Source organism: Tursiops truncatus, chromosome 3 (genome assembly GCF_011762595.2).
Source record: "Tursiops truncatus isolate mTurTru1 chromosome 3, mTurTru1.mat.Y, whole genome shotgun sequence".
NCBI classification, from domain to species: domain Eukaryota; kingdom Metazoa; phylum Chordata; class Mammalia; order Artiodactyla; family Delphinidae; genus Tursiops; species Tursiops truncatus.
Genome location: NC_047036.1, coordinates 26,491,272 through 26,509,597, shown reverse-complemented (window position 1 = coordinate 26,509,597; position 18,326 = coordinate 26,491,272). Strand labels below are relative to the sequence as shown.

The window sequence follows — 18,326 nt, the reverse complement described above, 5'->3', positions numbered from 1 at the left end:
AGCCCATCCTCATTTTTATAGGCAAGAAAATTGAGGTCCAAGAAGATAAATGCCTACAGGTCATGCATCTAGTAACTGGGGGAGGCAGGACTTAAACCCAGGCAGTCTGACTCCAGAATATTTGCTTTTTTAAAAAAAATTAATTTTATTGGAGTAGAGTTGATTTACATTGTTGTGTTAATTTCTACTGTACAGCAAAGTGATTCAGTTATGCATATATATATACATTCTTTTTCATCAGAATATTTGCTTTTAACCACTCAACTTTACAGCTTCTACCTAGAGAACTTTCTCATTCTTTCTTACAGATGCATAGTGTCCCATTCTATGGCTGTACCATAATTTATTCAACCTAACTCTACTGATGAACATTTAGGATTTTCCCCAATCTTCTGCTGCTACAAAAATTGCTGCAGTGAGTAAGCTTGGATAGATGGCATTTCACATGTGTGACTCTTCACGATACATTTTTAGAAGTGAAATTCCTAACACAATTTTTGATGGCTATTGCACAATTGCCCTCCTTCTTGCCCAGGAGTTATAGAGGAGACCATCCCTGCTTTCAAGAACTTCCAGTCTTATTGGGAGAGGCTGGGAGACAAGTCACGACAGACCATCAGTAAACCTTTATTTAATGAATAAATGAGGATTAAAGACCTAAATGTAAGGCCAGACACTATAAAACTCTTAGAGGAAAACATAGGCAGAACACTCTATGACATAAATCACAGCAAGATCCTTTTTTTTTTTTTTTTTTTTTTGCGGTACGCGGGCCTCTCACTGCTGTGGCTTCTCCCGTTGTGTAGCACAGGCTCCGGACGCGCAGGCCCAGTGGCCACAGCTCACGGGCCCAGCCGCTCCACAGCATGTGGGATCTCCCCGAACCTGCGTCCCCTGCATCAGCAGGCAGACTCCCAACCACTGCGCCACCAGGGAAGCCCCAGCAAGATCCTTTTTGACCCACCTCCTAGAGAAATGGAAATAAAAGCATAAATAAACAAATGGGACCTAATGAAACTTAAAAGCTTTTGCACAGCAAAGGAAACCAAAAACAAGATGAAAAGACGACCCTCAGAATGGGAGAAAATATTTGCAAATGAAGTAACTGACAAAGGCTTAATCTCCAAAATATACAAGCAGCTCATGCAGCTCAATATCAAAAAAACAAACAACCCAAAAAATGGGCAGAAGACCTAAATAGACATTTCTCCAAAGAAGATATACAGATTGCCAACAAACACATGAAAGAATGCTCAGCATCATTAATCATTAGAGAAATGCCAATCAAAACTACAATGAGATATCACCTCACACCGGTCAGAATGGCCATCATCAAAAAATCTACGGGCTTCCCTGGTGGCGCAGTGGTTGCGAATCTGCCTGCTAATGCAGGGGACACGGATTCAAGCCCTGGTCTGGGAGGATCCCACATGCCGCAGAGCAACTAGGCCCGTGAGCCACAACTACTGAGCCTGCGCGTCTGGAGCCTGTGCTCTGCAACAAGAGAGGCCGCGATTGTGAGAGGCCTGCGCACCGCGATGAAGAGTGGCCCCCACTTGCCACAACTAGAGAAAGCCCTCGCACAGAAACAAAGACACAACACAGCAAAAATAAATTAATTAATTAAAGTCTTAAAAAAAATTAAAAGAAAATCTACAAACAATAAATGCTGGAGAGGGTGTGGAGAAAAGGGAAACCTCTTGTACTGTTCGTGGGAATGTAAATTGATACAGCCACTATGGAGAACAGTATGGAGGTTCCTTAAAAAACTAAAAATAGAACTACCATACGACCCAGTAATCTCACTACTGGGCATATATCTTGAGAAAACCATAATTCAAAAAGTCATGTACCACAGTGTTCATTGCAGCTCTATTTACAATAGCCAGGACATGGAACCAACCTAAGTGTCCATCGACAGATGAATGGATAAAGAAGATGTGGCACATATATACGATGGAATATTACTCAGCCATAAAGAGAAATGAAACTGAGTTATTTGTAGTGAGGTGGATGGACCTAGAGTCTGTCATACAAAGTGAAGTAAGTCAGAAAGAGAAAAACAAATACTGTATGCTAACAGATATACACAGAATCTAAAAAAAAAAAAAAGATTCTGAAGAACCTCGGGGCAGGACAGGAATAAAGACGCAGACCTACTAGAGCATGAACTTGAGGACACAGGGAGGGGGAAGGGCAAGCTGGGACAAAGTGAGAGAGTGGCATGGACATATATACACTACCAAATGTAAAATAGCTAGCTAGTGGGAAGCAGCCGCGTAGCACAGGGAGATCAGATCGGTACTTTGTGACCACCTAGAGGGGTGGGATAGGGAGGGTGGGAGGGAGACGCAACAGGGAGGAGATATGGGGATATATGTATACGTATAGCTGATTCACTTTGTTATAAAGCAGAAACTAACACACCATTGTAAAGCAATTATAACTCCAAAAAAGATGTTAAAAAAATAATAATAAATAAATGAATCAGACTGTTAACTTGTGTATTTGTTACCAACCCAGGTTCTTGGACTCTTTAAGCAATAGAAGTTGATACGAGGCCAGACGAGAGAGCGAGAGCAAGTGGCACGTCCTCTTGCTTGCTCGCTGAGTGCGGGGCGAGCTGGCCTGTAGACGGGGTGAGGGTAGCGATGGGTGGGTGGGTAGCCAGAGGGGTAGCGTGGGTGGTCTGCCCACCCCGTTGGTGGTGTTGTGTGTAGAGTACATGCGCAGAGCCCTGCTTTTGCTCTGCCACCTCAGAAGTGGCAGTTGGGTTTTGGCCTTTTTGTATGTTGTTCAAAATATGCCCCAACTGCCCATGCCTGTAGTTGTTTTTAGTCCCTTAATGTTTCTTTGTATTCAGATCCACGAGGAGATGCTTGTCCAGGTGCAAGCACTGCAGTAAAGGGTCCCAGGGCCCAGCCTGTCTCATTTTGAAGAAGACAGAATACAGTGCATAGAGTAGGCTCATCAGGCCCCCTACCATGTGGCCAGTTTAGGCTGTGTGTTTGTGAAAGAAAAAAAATCACCAGGAAGCCCTTGTTCACAATCACTGGGTCTCCCCAGCAGGCCCTCATTTTATTGCACCACAAAGTAGAGAACGATGCAAATGCTTCTTAATCCAGATCTATTCCTCACCATCTTCAGGGGAGGGTTGGAAGACGCATGGATGCAGCAAGAGGTTAAGGAATTTTCTATTTTCAGTGAAAGAAGAAGGCAAGTCTTCGCCATTTGCTAAAATTGGAATTTGGCAAGCAGCCATTAAATAACACGTGCATTTTAGTCCTCGACTTTTATTTATTTATTCACTCATTCATTCATTTTTATTTTTTAAAAAATCAAGTCTGGGACTTCCCTGGTGGTCCAGTGGTAAAGAATTGGCCTTCCAATGCAGGCGACATGGGTTCGATCCCTGGTCAGGGCACTAAGATCCCATATGCCATGGGGCAACTGAGCCCACGTGCCTCAACTAGAGAGACTGCGTGCCGCAAGCTACAGAGCCAACGTGCTCTGGAGCCTGTGCACCACAACTAGAGAAGAGAAAACCTGCGCACCACAACTAGAGAGAAGCCCGTGTGCTGCTACGAAAGATCCCGTGTGCCTCAATGAAGATCCCACGTGCCGCAACTAAGACCCAATGCAGCCAAACAAACAAACAAATAAATCTTCAAAAAAAAAATCAGATCTTAGTTTGTATCCAAGCGATTTTAAAAGTGCAGGCTCTAACCCGGATGCTAGAGTTTGAATTCTTGCTTCCCCTTCTTACTAATCAATTGCTGGCCAGGCTGCTTTTCAGCAAATACCCTTTCACTCAGGTGCAAATATTTATTGAATCCCTACTATGTTCCTGGTACCTATCAGATAAAGATGAATAACACACACACGTAGGCTGCTTCAAGTGACTCCCAGGAGAAGGAAATGCAAATATCCAGGCTTAACTACCTGCCGGAGGAAGAATGTTCCCCCCTTGTGGGAGTACACACTTGGCTTCAGTTTGTGGGAAGCAACGGCACTGTCTTTGGTGTGGCACTCATTTCTTTGTGAGCTAAGATTTGTTCCTATTTATAATTCTCCAAGAGAGCTCAGGGCAGCATTAGGAGAAAGGAGTGACCTTAAACTAATATGTGTAAATTAAAATATTTGAAGGTCTAGGGGCCACCATCTGCGGTTATTAATAGATGGAGAATTATTTGACCTCAGCATGACAGGGATTTTTCAGTCAGTTGGGAGGGACTCTCCCAAGGAGATTTGATCCACACCCTAAAGATCGAGTGAAAAATATGCTGATAGCTGGAGAACCTTAAGAGCGAGATGGAAACGGATGTTAGCTTATTCTCTGTCCTCACCCGCTTCCTGCTCCTTAAAGAAAGTGCGGGTTTTCATCAGTGAGCAGAAAACGCCCCCGCCCCCGGAAGCAGCAGCCACCCTCCATCTTCTTCTTTTTTTTTTTTTTTTTTTTTTTTTTGCGGTACGCGGGCCTCTCACCGTTGTGGCCTCTCCCGTAGCGGAGCACAGGTTCCGGACGCACAGGCTCAGCGGCCATGGCTCACGGGCCCAGCCGCTCCGCGGCATGTGGGATCTTTCCGGACCGGGGCACGAACCTGTGTCCCCTGCATCGGCAGGCGGACTCTCAACCACTGCGCCACCAGGGAAGCCCCACCCTCCATCTCTAACACCGTTCCTCACTTGCTGGCTGTGATTTCTGAAACTGTATGGACGCAGTGGCTGCATCAAGTTTCCAGAGTCGTCACGTTGCAGAGCCATTGGATGCTGAAGAGCAGGATAAAGTCATTATTACACCGCAGGATGATTTCAGGAAAATTTGATGTGGTGGATTAAAAATAAAAGCCATTATCTCTAGTCCAAGGATTGGGCCAGAGGTTAAAAACAAAAACAAACAAGGACACAAACAAAACTCCTTTGTTTAACAAGGTGCCGCAGAGCATCATCAGAAGTCACTTTTCTTCTCCTTCTACAGTCCTGGAAAGGGGGTAAATTATGTCTTCCTTGGTGGGATTGTACTGTCAGCCAGCAGCTGTTTAGTTCTTGCTGCCTACCAGGCATCGCCTGGATTACCTCGTTTAATCTTCATAATAGTCCTCAGCCACATTGACATAGTTATTATTGTTGTTATTATCATCCCAGACAGAATCACAGGCACAGAGGGATGAAGTAACTTGCCCAAGAACACAAATAATAAAGGGCATAGTTATGGAGCTGCCAACCTAGGGCAGGGATGCCTGCTTACCCCACCCAGAGACATGGGAAGGGGTTGGGGGGCTGTGCCTGACCCTGATCATCTCCTTGTCCGTGTCCAGGCACCCGTGGGCGGGAGGGGTGGATGGCGATGGCAGAACCCAAGACCTCCCGCTCACTACTCCCCCTCTGATGATGAGGCCAGGTTGCCGCCCCGACAGAGGTAAGCAGGAGACTTAGGTTTGGCTGGGGAGGGCCAGGGTGCCAGGACAGGGTGGGCACCCAAGAGGACTGTGCAGGAGCTGAGGCTTCAAGACCCCTGGGCTTGTTCCATCGTACCATCACACCTCACTTAAAAAACACAAATTTGAAGATAAAATGATTCAGAATTTGAAGGCCGCGACCGCAGAGCATTAAGCCCCAAGCCCTTCTAGCTGCGGGCCTGTGTGACTGCACTAGTTGCATGTCCAGGAAGCAAGCCCTGGCCACAGGCACCCACGCCAACGTACTGACTATGGTCAGTGCAAGATCATGGAAAACTGAAAAGTCAGAATGTAAAGATTTGTTCAGACTGTAAAAATCTGCCCTGCCGTTTCACTTTGAAAAGTAAAAACTGCTGTGAAATATAAAGTGCTACTATTAGTCCCCACAAATAACTTCATTCCGGACACCTCCCTAAGGAGCGTCTTTCTTCATGAAGCCTGACTTAGCCTTCCTAAATAGAATTGACCGCTCTTTTATCGTGCTCCTTCCTAATTTGTGTAATTATAATAATGTTCGGATCTTGGGCTTAGGAATCAGACACACCTGGGCTGGAATCCCAGCTCTGTCAGTGACCTGTTGCGAGACCAGGGCAAATTACTTGCTTCTGCTCTTCTTGAGGACTGGGATAGTGCAACTCTGGTAGCTCCAGCCATGCTGTACTGGATAGGCTGAAGGATGGCAATCAGGTTGAAATGAGACCACAGGACTTGTCCTGACCTATGTTTTCAAAAGTAAGCACATTCGGGGATATGGGGACATGTGTATGCATATGGCTGATTCGCTTTGTTGTGCAACAGAAACTAACACGGTATTGTGAAGCAATTATACTCCAATAAAGATCTATTAAAATAAATATATGAAAGCTTGAGAGATGAAAAAAAAGTAACCACATTCGTTTTCACTCAGATTTTATGTTTATTTGGCCTGGCTTTGGTGCGCGGGAGGGGGGAGGGGGCGGTCATGGAGATGAAGAGGGTAAAGGGCATTAGCCATTGACGAGACTAATGCTTACCAGGGTCTGACACGGAGAAAGTTAACTGCAAATATTTATTATTAGTTTTTTCCACTAGACTGAGTTTCTTGAGAGCTGAAACTGTTTTAGTCATCTGTGTCTAACATAATGCTTCGTACCAAATGTCGAATTTAAATGAATTTTCTTTGCAATCTTCACTAAAAATGAGGGTTTTATCGATAACTTGGGAGGGTGAATAAAAGAAATCTCTTAAGGCCTTTTGATATTCTGTTAGAAACGGAAAGATTAAAAACAAAAAAGTTTCAGAAAATGAGGTCGACAAGGCCTTTTATGATCATTCAAACCCATTCCTAAGTGCCTAGCACTTGGTTTGTCTCATTTTTGTCTGCACTTAAAACAGTAAGCCCGAACATCATTGATGGGGGTTTGAAACTCACTCATTCAATCGGTGAGATTCGATACACTACACTTTCGGAAGTTTTATTCCAAAACGGCAAGGAAAAAGACGAGAACGACGGCAGTGAACCAATGCTCACAACTTAGTGACTGCAGGATCACTTGGCGGCGGCGACATTTTTGCTATCCAATCGCCGGGGAGTCCGGAGAGAACGCTCTCTGGATTGGTCAGAAGAAACATCTGTCCAGGTTCATTCAAGAAGGGACTTGACGTGGGGCTCGGCCGGCAGAGGCTTCTGGCCAATCAGAGAACGCATGGGGGCGGGCTTTGCCGCAAACGGTGGAATGGAGCCTATCTCGGAAGGCTAGTAGCCGCCAGGCAGACCGGCCTGTCGCCAGCGGAGGAGGCGTGGCCTCCGGCCGCGGGTTCCCGACTGCTTGGGCCTGCGCGCGGAGTGGGTGGGGCCCGCGTGCCTGGGCGGGGCGAGCGGTGTCAGCGGCGGAGCCGGATGCGGGCGGTGCCGCGGCCGCCGCTGCCCTGGGGATGGGCGGAGCCCCGGCCGCCAGTGCTGGTGGCCGCTGCGAGCGGCCGCCTCTGATCCCGCGCGTCGCTGCTTCCCAGGGCGGCGGTATGCTGGGGAAAGGTGTAGTCGGCGGTGGCGGCGGCACCAAGGCGCCCAAGCCCTCCTTCGTGTCGTACGTACGCCCCGAGGTAAGGGGGCGCCGCGCGGGCGGGGCGTCTTACTGGAGCGGCAGGGGCGAGGGGCGCCTGCAGCCCCTTACCCGTCGCAGGAAGAGCCGCGGGCGCTTCCTGCCCGGGTGCCGGAGGGAAGCCGAGCGGAGTGAGGCCCCCAGGGGCGCGCTGGGCTTCCCGGCGGGCCCGGCTGAGGATCCCTGACGCGGGCAGGCAGGTGCTCGAGTGCAGGGCCCGGCTTGCTGGCGACCAGGTGAAGGGGCCCGAGCCGGGAAGGTACTGCGGCCCGGCACGCTCCTGGCTACAGTGGAGGGGAGCTGGGTTTGGGGCACCGAGAGAGGGGAAGAGCAGGGACGTCTGGACCCCCTTGGGGACCTGCCCAGAGCCTGCAGTCCGGGCGGGTCTGCCCTGCCCTTGGAATTTCTCAGTGAGTCTGTAGAGCTTGCTTATCTCAGCTGCTTGCTTCTAAGAGTGCTATTTGATGCCGCTGGCGGGATACCGTGCACTGCCTCTCGCTTCCCGTCAGCACTGCAGGGAGAAAGTGTGGGTCGGTCCCGGCCTCAGTCAGCCTCTACCTCTTCCTTGTAAATTCCCCTCTGTCGCTTTTTCCCCTTTTTATTTCACCCCCTCACCATCACCCTTTCGACTCCCCGGCTGCTTTCCTCCTGGAGTTTTACTGTCAAGTTCATTCATTCATTCAGAAAATATTTTTTGAGCTCCTACTCAGTGCCAGGCACTGTTCTAAAACTGCTTGGGGGTATACATCAATGAACAAAACAAAGATCCCCGTTCTCCCGGAGCTTATCTGAGGGAGAGAGGGGTAAACAATGAATAAAATAGGTATAAGTAAATTATATGGTATCTTAGAAGTTGAAAGCATCATGGGAAAAGAAAAGACCTCCTTCTCCTTGCGCAGTGGCATTTGAGCAAAGCTTTGAAGGATGCTTGGGATCTGAGGGAAGAGTCTGGAGTGTTGGAGGGCCATCACGGAAACCAGCCCTGCAGAATCCAGGGGAGGAGGGGGAGAGTCCTAGGAGAGGAGGTGAGAGAGGTTACAACCTGTAGGCCTTGCTGAGAGCTTCTTGAGCTATAGCTCCCAATCCAAATGCCTAATTAGATGCATTTTCATTTTGGATTTCTGAAGGTGTTTTCCTGCTCCTCTCTCAGCACTTTAAACAGCAATGTGCAGAAGCATCAGCAAACTCTTCGGCTGTCTTCACACCTCTGTAGAGCAAAGGCAGGTGGACTGTGGGTGAGAGGGCTTGATCAAGGACCGCTTCTCTAAGACCACCTGTGGCCTGAAGCCTTTGCATATATATCTTTAAATTCAAATGTGTGTCTTTTTTTCCAGTGGAGAGTACTCTTGAAATGGGTCTTATTTTTAGTCCTGATTTTTAAATAAAAACCACTTCCTCTGTAAGTGCTTGATAAGGAGTCAGGGTCATCTTGCATATTCAGCAGGCTCTCCTGTAGTATGGAGGGTAAGAAATGTGGTCAGTTTCTCTTTGTGTCTTTTTTGATGGAGACCTGGTTGAAACACAACTGATCTTTTAACCTTTCCTCTTTAGGGAGACTAAACTACAAGTGGAAGGTCTTCTGAAATGTGGCCAGAGTTAAAGAATGTTCAAATTTTTTATCCACCAAGAGCACATGTTGTAATTAGACATGTTTACCCTCTTTGCCCACAGCTCCTGATATGTTTCCTTTGAGGGATAATTAGGGAAGGGGAGTGGTTCAGCCCCAAAATAAGCCTGAAGTGGTCACATTTTTCAGATCCGTATAGTTGGCAGTTTTGTTTTCTTGCAAGAAAATAGTGCTGTGTAGACACTATGCTTCTTTGTTGAAATCTGTCTCAAAAAATATTTTGTGACAGGATAAGGCTCTGACCTAAATCATGGATGGTTTTTAGAAGATAAGGGATTGAGGGAGTAAGGAGGCAATTTGCTGTTAAGTACAGTATAGCTTTTGCTAGCTATTACGTTATGGGAGATGCATGTGAGCAGCTTCAAGGTATAGCCTATGTGCCTCTGAGAGCACTGGGTCTGGTAACCTTCTCTTGACTCGGGAGGAGGAATCCTTCAGAACACTTTTCTGAAGACTGTCATTCTGCTGTTTCTATTCCTTTCCCTCACACTGCCCTCATCTTTACTGCTTGTCACATGTGTTTTCCGATCACTGTCTTCTTTGTATGCTCTTTGTTTTTGTTAGCTGGGAAGTCGCGATTTCTCACACACCTTTTTGCTGGTAGATCACTAAGCTTCCAGAACACCCTTCACGCCTTCACGGTGCAAAGTGCCTTATGATACCTGTGCCTGGTGATGGACTTGTTCTAGGCTGATCAGATCTTAGAAGATTTATCAACAGCTGCATTCTGTATGCCAGAGAGGCTATCAAGAGCCAGCACTTTCTATTAAAAGCAGAAGGCTTAACTGGATAAAGTATTTGAAGATGATGCTTATAAACATGATGGCTTATTTTTTTTGTCTTGTGATCAGAAAGGATTGGCATTGGACAGCCTAAAATGAGGGGTGGGAGTTAACTTCACCTGTTAAAACTGGATCTCTGCCACAGTAACTTGGCTCTTCTGTCATTGATTCTCCTAAATCAGTGAATGTGAAAGTTAAAATCCTGAACTGTAATTTAGGATCTTTGGTCATGTTTTGTGAACTCTGCCCAGAGGGTTGCAGATCAGTAAATTGCGTAAATGGGAAGCTGATGGTTCTGGAGGCTGAGGTGAACAGGAGGGAGAGAGCTGGGCCTATCTTGGTGGTACCCGATGGCTGGTACTTAAAAACATCTCAACACCTCCACCCCAGCTTAGCCTTAGACACAAGGTGCCTCTGTGCAGGGGAACCCTGGATGCTGAGCTCTGCTTCAGGGCGGTGTTTGGTTATAGTTTGGGTGCCAGATCCACTTTTCTTATTAAATAAAACACCTGTTTGAATTATTATTATTTCAGAAGTCGAAGTGGTCATTGTAGAAAAATAGGACAATATAAATAAGCAAACAAATTTTTTACAGAAAAAGTATAAGCTTATTAACGACTTGGAATGTATCCTGTCAGATACGTGTGTAGATGTATGCATATGTTTTTTACCAAAACGGGACTAATATTGCTGATCACATTATTTTGTAATCTGCCCATTTCACCAGAAATGTATATTGTAAATGTCTTTCTATGCCCATTGTTAACCTATAACTTCATTTTAAATTAGACCCCTTTTCCTCAACAGAGACAGACAGTGTGATGGGGAGATGTTAGGTAGCGCGAAGAGCCCAAGAAAGTATTGTGGTTTTTTTTTTTTATAAATGTATTTATTTGTTTGTTTGTTTATTTTGGCTGTGTTGGGTCTTTGTTGCTGTGCACAGGCTTTCTTTAGTTGCAGTGAGCGGGGGCTGCTCTTCGTTGCGGTGTGCAGGCTTCTCATTGCGGTGGCCTCGTTTGTTGCGGAGCATGGGCTCTAGGCGTGCGGGCCTCAGCAGTTGTGACGTGTGGACTCAGTAGTTGTGGCTCGCAGGCCCTAGAGCGCAGGCTCAGTAGTTGTGGTGCACAGGCCCAGTTGCTCTGTGGCATGTGGGATCTTCCCGGACTGGGGCTCGAACCCATGTCCCCTGCATTGGCAGGTGGACTCCTAACCACTGTGCCACCAGGGAAACCCCAGTAGTGTGGTTTTTAAATGGTTTTCTAGTTAGTCACCTTCTCTGCTGCCGAATGACAATTCTGATTCTTTAAGACTGTCAGTTTTCTGCTCAGTTACCTGGAAATTGTAAGCACGGGTTTGGTAATTCATAGTGGTTAGAAATGCTTAGTGTCTGTACCTGGCAGCTTGTAAATAAAGGACCCTTAGGTGATCCTAAGAGAAAGTTCTGATTTAATAAGAGCCGGTTCCATTGTGATAAGGGAGCCAAATAAAAGCCTCAGGGTACTTGTGTGTTGTTCTCTGAAACTAAGACCAGGAAAAATTCAGCTTTTAGAGTTTGCTGTACTTCTGCCCGTGTTTGTGTGGTATTCCAAATATGGTTAAGATGTACTTTCTAGTTGAGTTTAGGTCAGTGCTTGACTTGAATGCACTAATAATAGTTATCAATTACTTAGTTGTGGATTTTCAGACTTGGAAGAGAATTTAAAGATGATCCACTCCACCCCTGAACTCTTCCTCTGTTATGTCGATGTGAATGAGGCCCAGCGGGGTTAATTGCCCTGCCCGGGGTACAGTGTTATTGTAGAACACAGTTAAGAGCTGTCTCTGGAGGCCAGCAGTGACTGTGGCTAAGCCAGACCCACAGCAGTTCAGGAAAGGTTTTATGTAGATGTGGGAGAAAAGGCAAGAAGAGACATGAAGATTGAGAAGGGTCCAAAAAACCCAGATTTAAGAGCCGATTTTTTTTCCTTCTTATTGATCCCTCAGGAAAAAGAATGCATTCGATTGCCTCTTCCTCATTTAAGGCCATTTCTTTTGGTGGGGAGAAGTGAACCCATGATCCTGAATTCTTCCCAGAGATAGGACTGCAGGTATATATCAAAATAAACAAACCAAGAATTCACTGGTATTCATTAGGCACTTCTGTGTCCCAGAAACTGCTTATCTCATTTCATCTTCATCTGTCTTATGTGGCAGATACTACCATTACCTCCCTTTTTTGTGTCTAGATGTGGAAAGTGAGACCCAGAGAGGTTAAGCACCTTACTCAGGGTCACAGCTGGCGAAGATTGCTGCCAGAATGTAAACCAGGGCCTTCTGACTCCAGGGCCATGCTCTTATCCCTCTATTTGTGAGTGCAGGGATATCATTAGTGAAACATGCTTGTAGGCATGCCTGGTGTTTGCACACTGGAGTGCTTTCTCATTCGTGTTCTCTAGCAGCGGTTTCTTTCTTGGCTTTTTTAGGTTCTCCACCAGGGGACTGTGAGCAGATATGGGGCTCGTTGGCGATACGGTTAATTTGTTCAACAGATATTTATTCAGCACCTACTAGTACCAGGCACTATTCTAAGATGTTGGGGATCCAAAACAGATGAAATGATTGAGATGATTTTTTGGTGGAACCCTCTGGTATTGGACCGCTAATTTTGATGACTTTGATGGATCGATGACGAGAGGAGATTGGCTTAGCCTAAAACAGACCTCCTTCCTCAGTCCTAGCCATAAAAAATACCTTTTAAAGCAAAATCTAGACCCATTACTTTAAGACTGTATAACTTTTTCTCCATTCCAAACTAATTTTTTAATGGCAGAATTTTCTCCTTCAGCTTAGAGGTCATCTATAGTGATTTAACAGGCCATTAAAGGACATTCAAAGTTCTTCCTAAAATGACCACTTTCTTAGCTGTGGCTTGAGCCTGACGATCTGTCCAAATCTTCCGCTTTTTCTCTCCTGCATGTGCTTCCTGCGGCATCTCCCTGGGTCCCATCCAACACCACACAGCTTCTGCAGATAGAGCACCAAAGATGTCATGAGGCTATTGTCAAGCAACACTTCCTGCAGCCCATCAAGCAGCTGCCACACAGACAGCCCCCGTCTTAGCCAGCCTCTCTCTGCGCCCTGCTTCCGTCTCTGAAGCTAAAACCAGCACTGCTGTCAAAATCTTAGGCTGTGGGGAATGCATGCTTAGAAATTTAAAGTTCTAGATCCTTCTCTGAACATCCTCAACAGAATATTTGATATCCTTTGACTGCTTCCACGTGAAGCCATTCTATGTCACAGCGTGCTTTAGAGAGAACTCAATTTTAGGGGGTCAGAAAATTTTTTTATCACTATAAGAGATGTATACCTTATTTTTATGATAAAGACAATGTTGCAGACTTTGGAAGTTAGAAAAATAAAGCTACCCGTAATTGTGCTACCCTAACCAAAGCAGTTATTTCCATTTTTTAGTTGTCTAGGCTTTGTGTCTTATATGGTTGCACTCATAATATGTGTAAAAATGGATAGACTGCCCTGCGGTGGTTGTGTTTGAAGGTGGTACCGCTGATTCGCGTCAGCAGAGCAGAAACGTCGAGTCGTTTTTCCAGCAGGAAGCCTCCCTCAGTTTCTCATCAAGTTAAGCTTGTGACTTCTTATGTGCTTTATTTGGAGAACAGTGGGTTTGCAGTTTAATGAATCACTTACAATAAACTCCTTGAGTTAGATTAGGAGGTAGGATTGAACTGGAATAATTCTGCTAACCTCGAATATTCTGCTGCTTTGGAAGGCAGAAGAGAGGAGGTGGAAATGGGAGAGGGACTCCAGGAGGGAGCGAAGCTGCCGGAGAACCGAGAACCGGAAGGGCCGCAGGGCTTCCCCCTTTCCTTAATCCCCTCTGCATACCTGGGGTGTCACCCTCCAAGGAGAGCAGGCACTTGTCTTTGCTCTCCCTAGCTAGCTGTGTGTGAGGCCAGTCCTTTAAGCCTTGGTCATATTTCTACCCGAACAGTGGGAATAATAATACCCATCCTACCTGATAGGTGTATGTGAACATTTATGAGTCTGCACTGTGACTGTGCACACAAAGCCCTCAGCGGAGAGCTTGGCGCCTGGGGAGCCTTCAGGAGATGTGGGCTTTCATTGTTACTTTTACTCAGGAGCCATCTGGATGGTTTCAGAAAGTACTTAATCGTCAATCTTAGAATACAGGATCTTTCCCAGCTAAGGTATTAATGACAGTGGAATATTTAGTTTTTGCGGTTGTTGCCATGGTATCATGCCGGGAAAGTTCACGGTGGTAGCTCTTCCTTAGAGTATTTTTCACTATCTCCGAAAGTTTCTTTTCTTCTTCTCTTTGTTCTTTTATACATTTGAGAATGATTTGATTATGTTTTAAATTCCAAACCTAATGAGAACATTTAGCAGTTGACTTTTTTCATTGTTAACATTTGGCCTTTGACATTTTGCTAGATTCTTTCTGTGGACTTATTTTTTTCTCTTCCCTCATTTCTGAGCCTCTCTATCATAGGCCAGACTTTGTCCATCACATCTGGTCAATGACTTACTTAAGATACGAGTAAATAAAATCAAATTACCTCTGGGAGTAATAATTCTCTTTACCTACATCAAAGGCAGTTGCCAGACTGTGCTGTTTTGATTACATATGTAAACGCTTTTCCCTCCTGTGCCCCTTCGTCATTCCTTGGAGACCTGGCTGGTGGGCAGCCTTTCAGAGGTGGCATCTAAACCGTCACTTGTTTGCTTTGGGGGGAGAGAATGGCTTGAGCCACGAGAAAAGCAGGGCCTGTGTATGAAAGCGCCGGCCACAGTGGTGAAATATTTTGAAGTCTACCTTTCCCTTGTGACAGATTGCCAACCCCTGTTTTAGGCAGTGGTCCTGAGCTGCTGGGGTTTTTTTCCTTTTGTTTTTGCTGAGAGAGTTTTTTAAGATTTCTGAGAATACATTTGAAGGGAATGATCCCAGTTTTTTAGATGAAAAATCTCACTGTGTTCCTACCTTTTCTCCATACATAAAATTGAATTCGTGTTTTGCTTTAATTCCTTGAGACCCACTTCCCAGTGTGACTTCACCTCTCCAAGCTTCCCTTTCCTCACCTGTGACGCTGGGTGCCCATCTTCCCGGCAGGCTTATTTTGAGCATGAGAAGAAATACCATGTACACCCAGCTTGGGATGTGATACGTGGCAGATACTCAACAACTGCTAGGTGCTTTTATTATTATTAACAAGAACTTGAATCAGAAGAATTACTGAGTGTGTCACTACCATTTGCTAAGCACCGTGTTAGAATTAGGCGTGAAAAATAAAATCGGCAGTCTGTGCACTCCGGAGGCTGACATTCTGCTGGAGAGATGGCAGGTCGACAGATGGCCGTGACGTGCAGAGGTAGGTGCTGCCTGTTGCTGAGCGGGAGCACACGACGCTCTCGGGCACGGAGGAGGGCCCACTGCTGCCTCTCCGCAGCATCTGGCCTCATTGGAAGGTTGCGTGGGACTTGGAAAGGGCAGCGTTGACGTGGGCTCCGCTCTGCGGAGGTGGGGGAGGGTGCAGTGGGCAGGTAGGAGGCACAACTTGAAAGGCTTACAGGTGCGTGGGGACCAGGTGGTCAGACCATCTGTCCTCTCCCCTTGTATAAGGTGCCCGCGGAGGTGCAAGTGAGGCAGGTCCTGAAGAGTAGAATCCAGGGGCACCACTGGGACACGCCTGTTGTTCCCCACTTTCTGCGGATGCTGCTTTGCGCGTCCGTCTGGCTCTCGGTGAGCCTGTAGGCAGCTTCTCATTTGCCCCAGTTCCTCTTGCTCCAAGACGATGGAAAAGCTACTGCCCCAAGGCTTTTAGCTCCCTGCCAGCTACTCGGCTGACCTGGTATTTACATAGCAGCTCTGGAGGGGGACCAGGAGGGGAGGCACAGAAGGCAGCGCCATGTGTTTCTGCAGCTGCTGTTGGTCCCATCGGTTAGCTTCAGTGATAAGACTCTGACAGCCCCATGACTGCTCCCTGACACCTTTCCTCTAGCGCTTGTGCACATTCCAGCGCTGCCCTCTTCACTTTCAGTGTGATATGCGGGTTAGCAGCATGGCTTTGGAATTAGAGCTTTGCCCCTTGCTGTATGGATTTAAGCTGGATATGTAACTTCTCTGAGCCTCAGTTTCCTGACCTGTGAGATGGGAATGAAAGTAATAGTATCTAACCCATACAAGTGACATTAGTCTTAAGTGAGACAATCCGTGGAGAGCTGCTAAGTCAGCACAACTCGGCACGTACTAAACACTTATGAAATGTTAGCTGCTGTAGTTGCGTTACTCTTCACCCCAGAAGCTGCAGCTGTGTGTCTTCATTCATGTGTTTGTTTCTTGGGCCACCTGAGCAGGTCCCGATAATGGCAAGACTTGACCTACGTTCCCTTCGAGCATTGCTCTTTGCTTGCACTCTCAGAGGCTTGTGTCTGGAGCCAGGGGTGCTGTCCCTCTGATTGGACCCTGCCATACCCACAGTGGGCACCCTTTCCATTTCCCCTCCGGCACCGATTTCTTTTCCAGTGAGTTGTTTCATGGATTCCCTCTCTGTCCTCCTGTAACAGTATCTTCCCTTGTCTCAAGGGCTTCCAGGAGGACCTGGGGTTTGGGCAGCATGCTAGGTCCTGGGCCTGAAACTCCAGTTCAGCTCCACTTCCCACCTTCCTAGCTGCTGCCAGTGGCCCCCTCCTTCCCCAGTCACGTGTGGTCCAAACCAGTTGCAGTCCCCAGGGTGCCCTTTGAGAGGGGCCTCTGTGGTGGTCTGTCTTCATTTCCATTGCCACTCTTCCTGCTAGCATCTCCTCTCATGCCCGGGACCACCGACCACAGCTGCTTACCTGGTCTCTCCACCTGCCACTGCTCCCTTCTGCATCCCCCTCCCCGAGACACTCCTCCCATCATGGCCAGGCTCCTTTTGGATGCAGCCTTCACGTGTCATTTTCCTGTTAAGAGTCCTCCATGCCCCCTGCCCCTTCCACTGGTCCAAATCTTAACGCACTTTCCAGGCTAACCCCAGGTTCTGACTGCTTCTGGTTTGTTGAAAGATAAGTAGCTTGGATTTGGGAGCCCTGGGCTCTGGCTGTTTCTCTTCTGTGTGTCCCTGAGGGAGCCCCTTCAACCTCTTTGGGTCTCATTTCCTGATTTATAGAGTTGGATTAGGCAAGTGTTTTTTTTTTTTTGGCGGTACACGGGCCTCTCCCTGTTGTGGCCTCTCCCGTTGCGGAGCACAGGCTCCGGACGCGCAGGCTCAGCGGCCATGGCTCCCAGGCCCAGCTGCTCCGCGGCATGTGGGATCTTCCCGGACCGGGACACGAACCCGTGTCCTCTGCATCGGCAGGCGGACTCCCAACCACTGCGCCACCAGGGAAGCCCATAGGCAAGTGTTTTTAAACATATTTTGTGCAAGGAACTTTTTTTTTTAAACAGTGTGGTTCTTGAACAACTTTTTCAAAACGCACTGTACCACGCGCTGCTCTGGAGGTTGAGACAGGCCCCAGGGGTGGGGAGGGGTGTGTGTGTGTCAGGGTGGGAGCGGGGACCTGCAGCAGGGACCTGTGTTCTTTCTGTTAACCATGATCTCTTCCTTCAGCCCCTGTGGAGAACTGCTATTTCAAATGAAATCATAAAGGAAACCCCAAAATAGAGAAAGACCAGAAGAGAGAGAGTATGAGAGGTACAGTGTGAAAAGCCCCAGACCAGGCAGTACCGAAGGCTCTTGTTACTTCAGCCTCTTTGCGTTCTCAAGGCTTTGCTCGTAACTAGCTGCCGTCCTCCTTTTAGCCGTGATACAGGCTGTCTATAGCTCTGGGTTTTGGTGATGCCATTTGAGTGTTTATTCTCTACTCCTTTGTGTATAATTGTTCTATGTCTGTGGCTCGTATTTCCCCAACAGAGCTGTAAGCTCCTTGAGGGCAGGGCTGTAGTGCTGGCCACTCAGTGTGGCCTTGCGGAGCTCAGGCTGGCTTCAGAGAGGGCTGAATGGACTGTGGCCCAGGGCCGTCCCTGGAGAGGGCCTCAGAGGGTAGCTGGTGGGAGCTTCACTCAGAGGTCATTTTTTGTTTGTTTGTTTTTAGAATACAACATTTGAACATTTATTTAATTTTCTTTTATACTTACCTAGGGTTATAAATTCCAAATATATCACTTTTAATTTTTGTTTACATCCCTGTCACTGAAGATGGCAAATGTTAACCAAAACAAGTCCCTGCAAAGTCACATGACCAAGGGCCTGGCTACACGAAAGAACAAAGAGTTAAAGTCCATGATGCAGTTTACCAGACAATGATGCAGAGATGAGTTCACAAGGAGCTAGCATTCTGGCTGGAGTGGTGGATGGAGGAGAGTGGGCACTGATTGTGGTAT

The 18,326-nt window shown here is 47.0% G+C and overlaps 1 protein-coding gene across 2 annotated transcripts in view; it reads left to right on the top strand.

The window, feature by feature from the left end:
- Positions 1-7,370: 7,370 nt before the first annotated feature.
- Positions 7,371-18,326, top strand: part of MTMR12 (myotubularin related protein 12) — a 65,690-nt gene continuing 54,734 nt past the window's right edge. Inside the window, exon 1 of one of the 2 annotated variants that reach the window (XM_019930189.3) lies at positions 7,371-7,541. In XM_019930189.3, coding sequence (XP_019785748.2) covers positions 7,374-7,541 — 168 coding nt within the window. In that variant the 5' untranslated portion in view covers positions 7,371-7,373. The remainder of the gene's footprint in view (positions 7,542-18,326) is intronic. The other variant, XM_004319594.4, reaches the window with a different exon arrangement.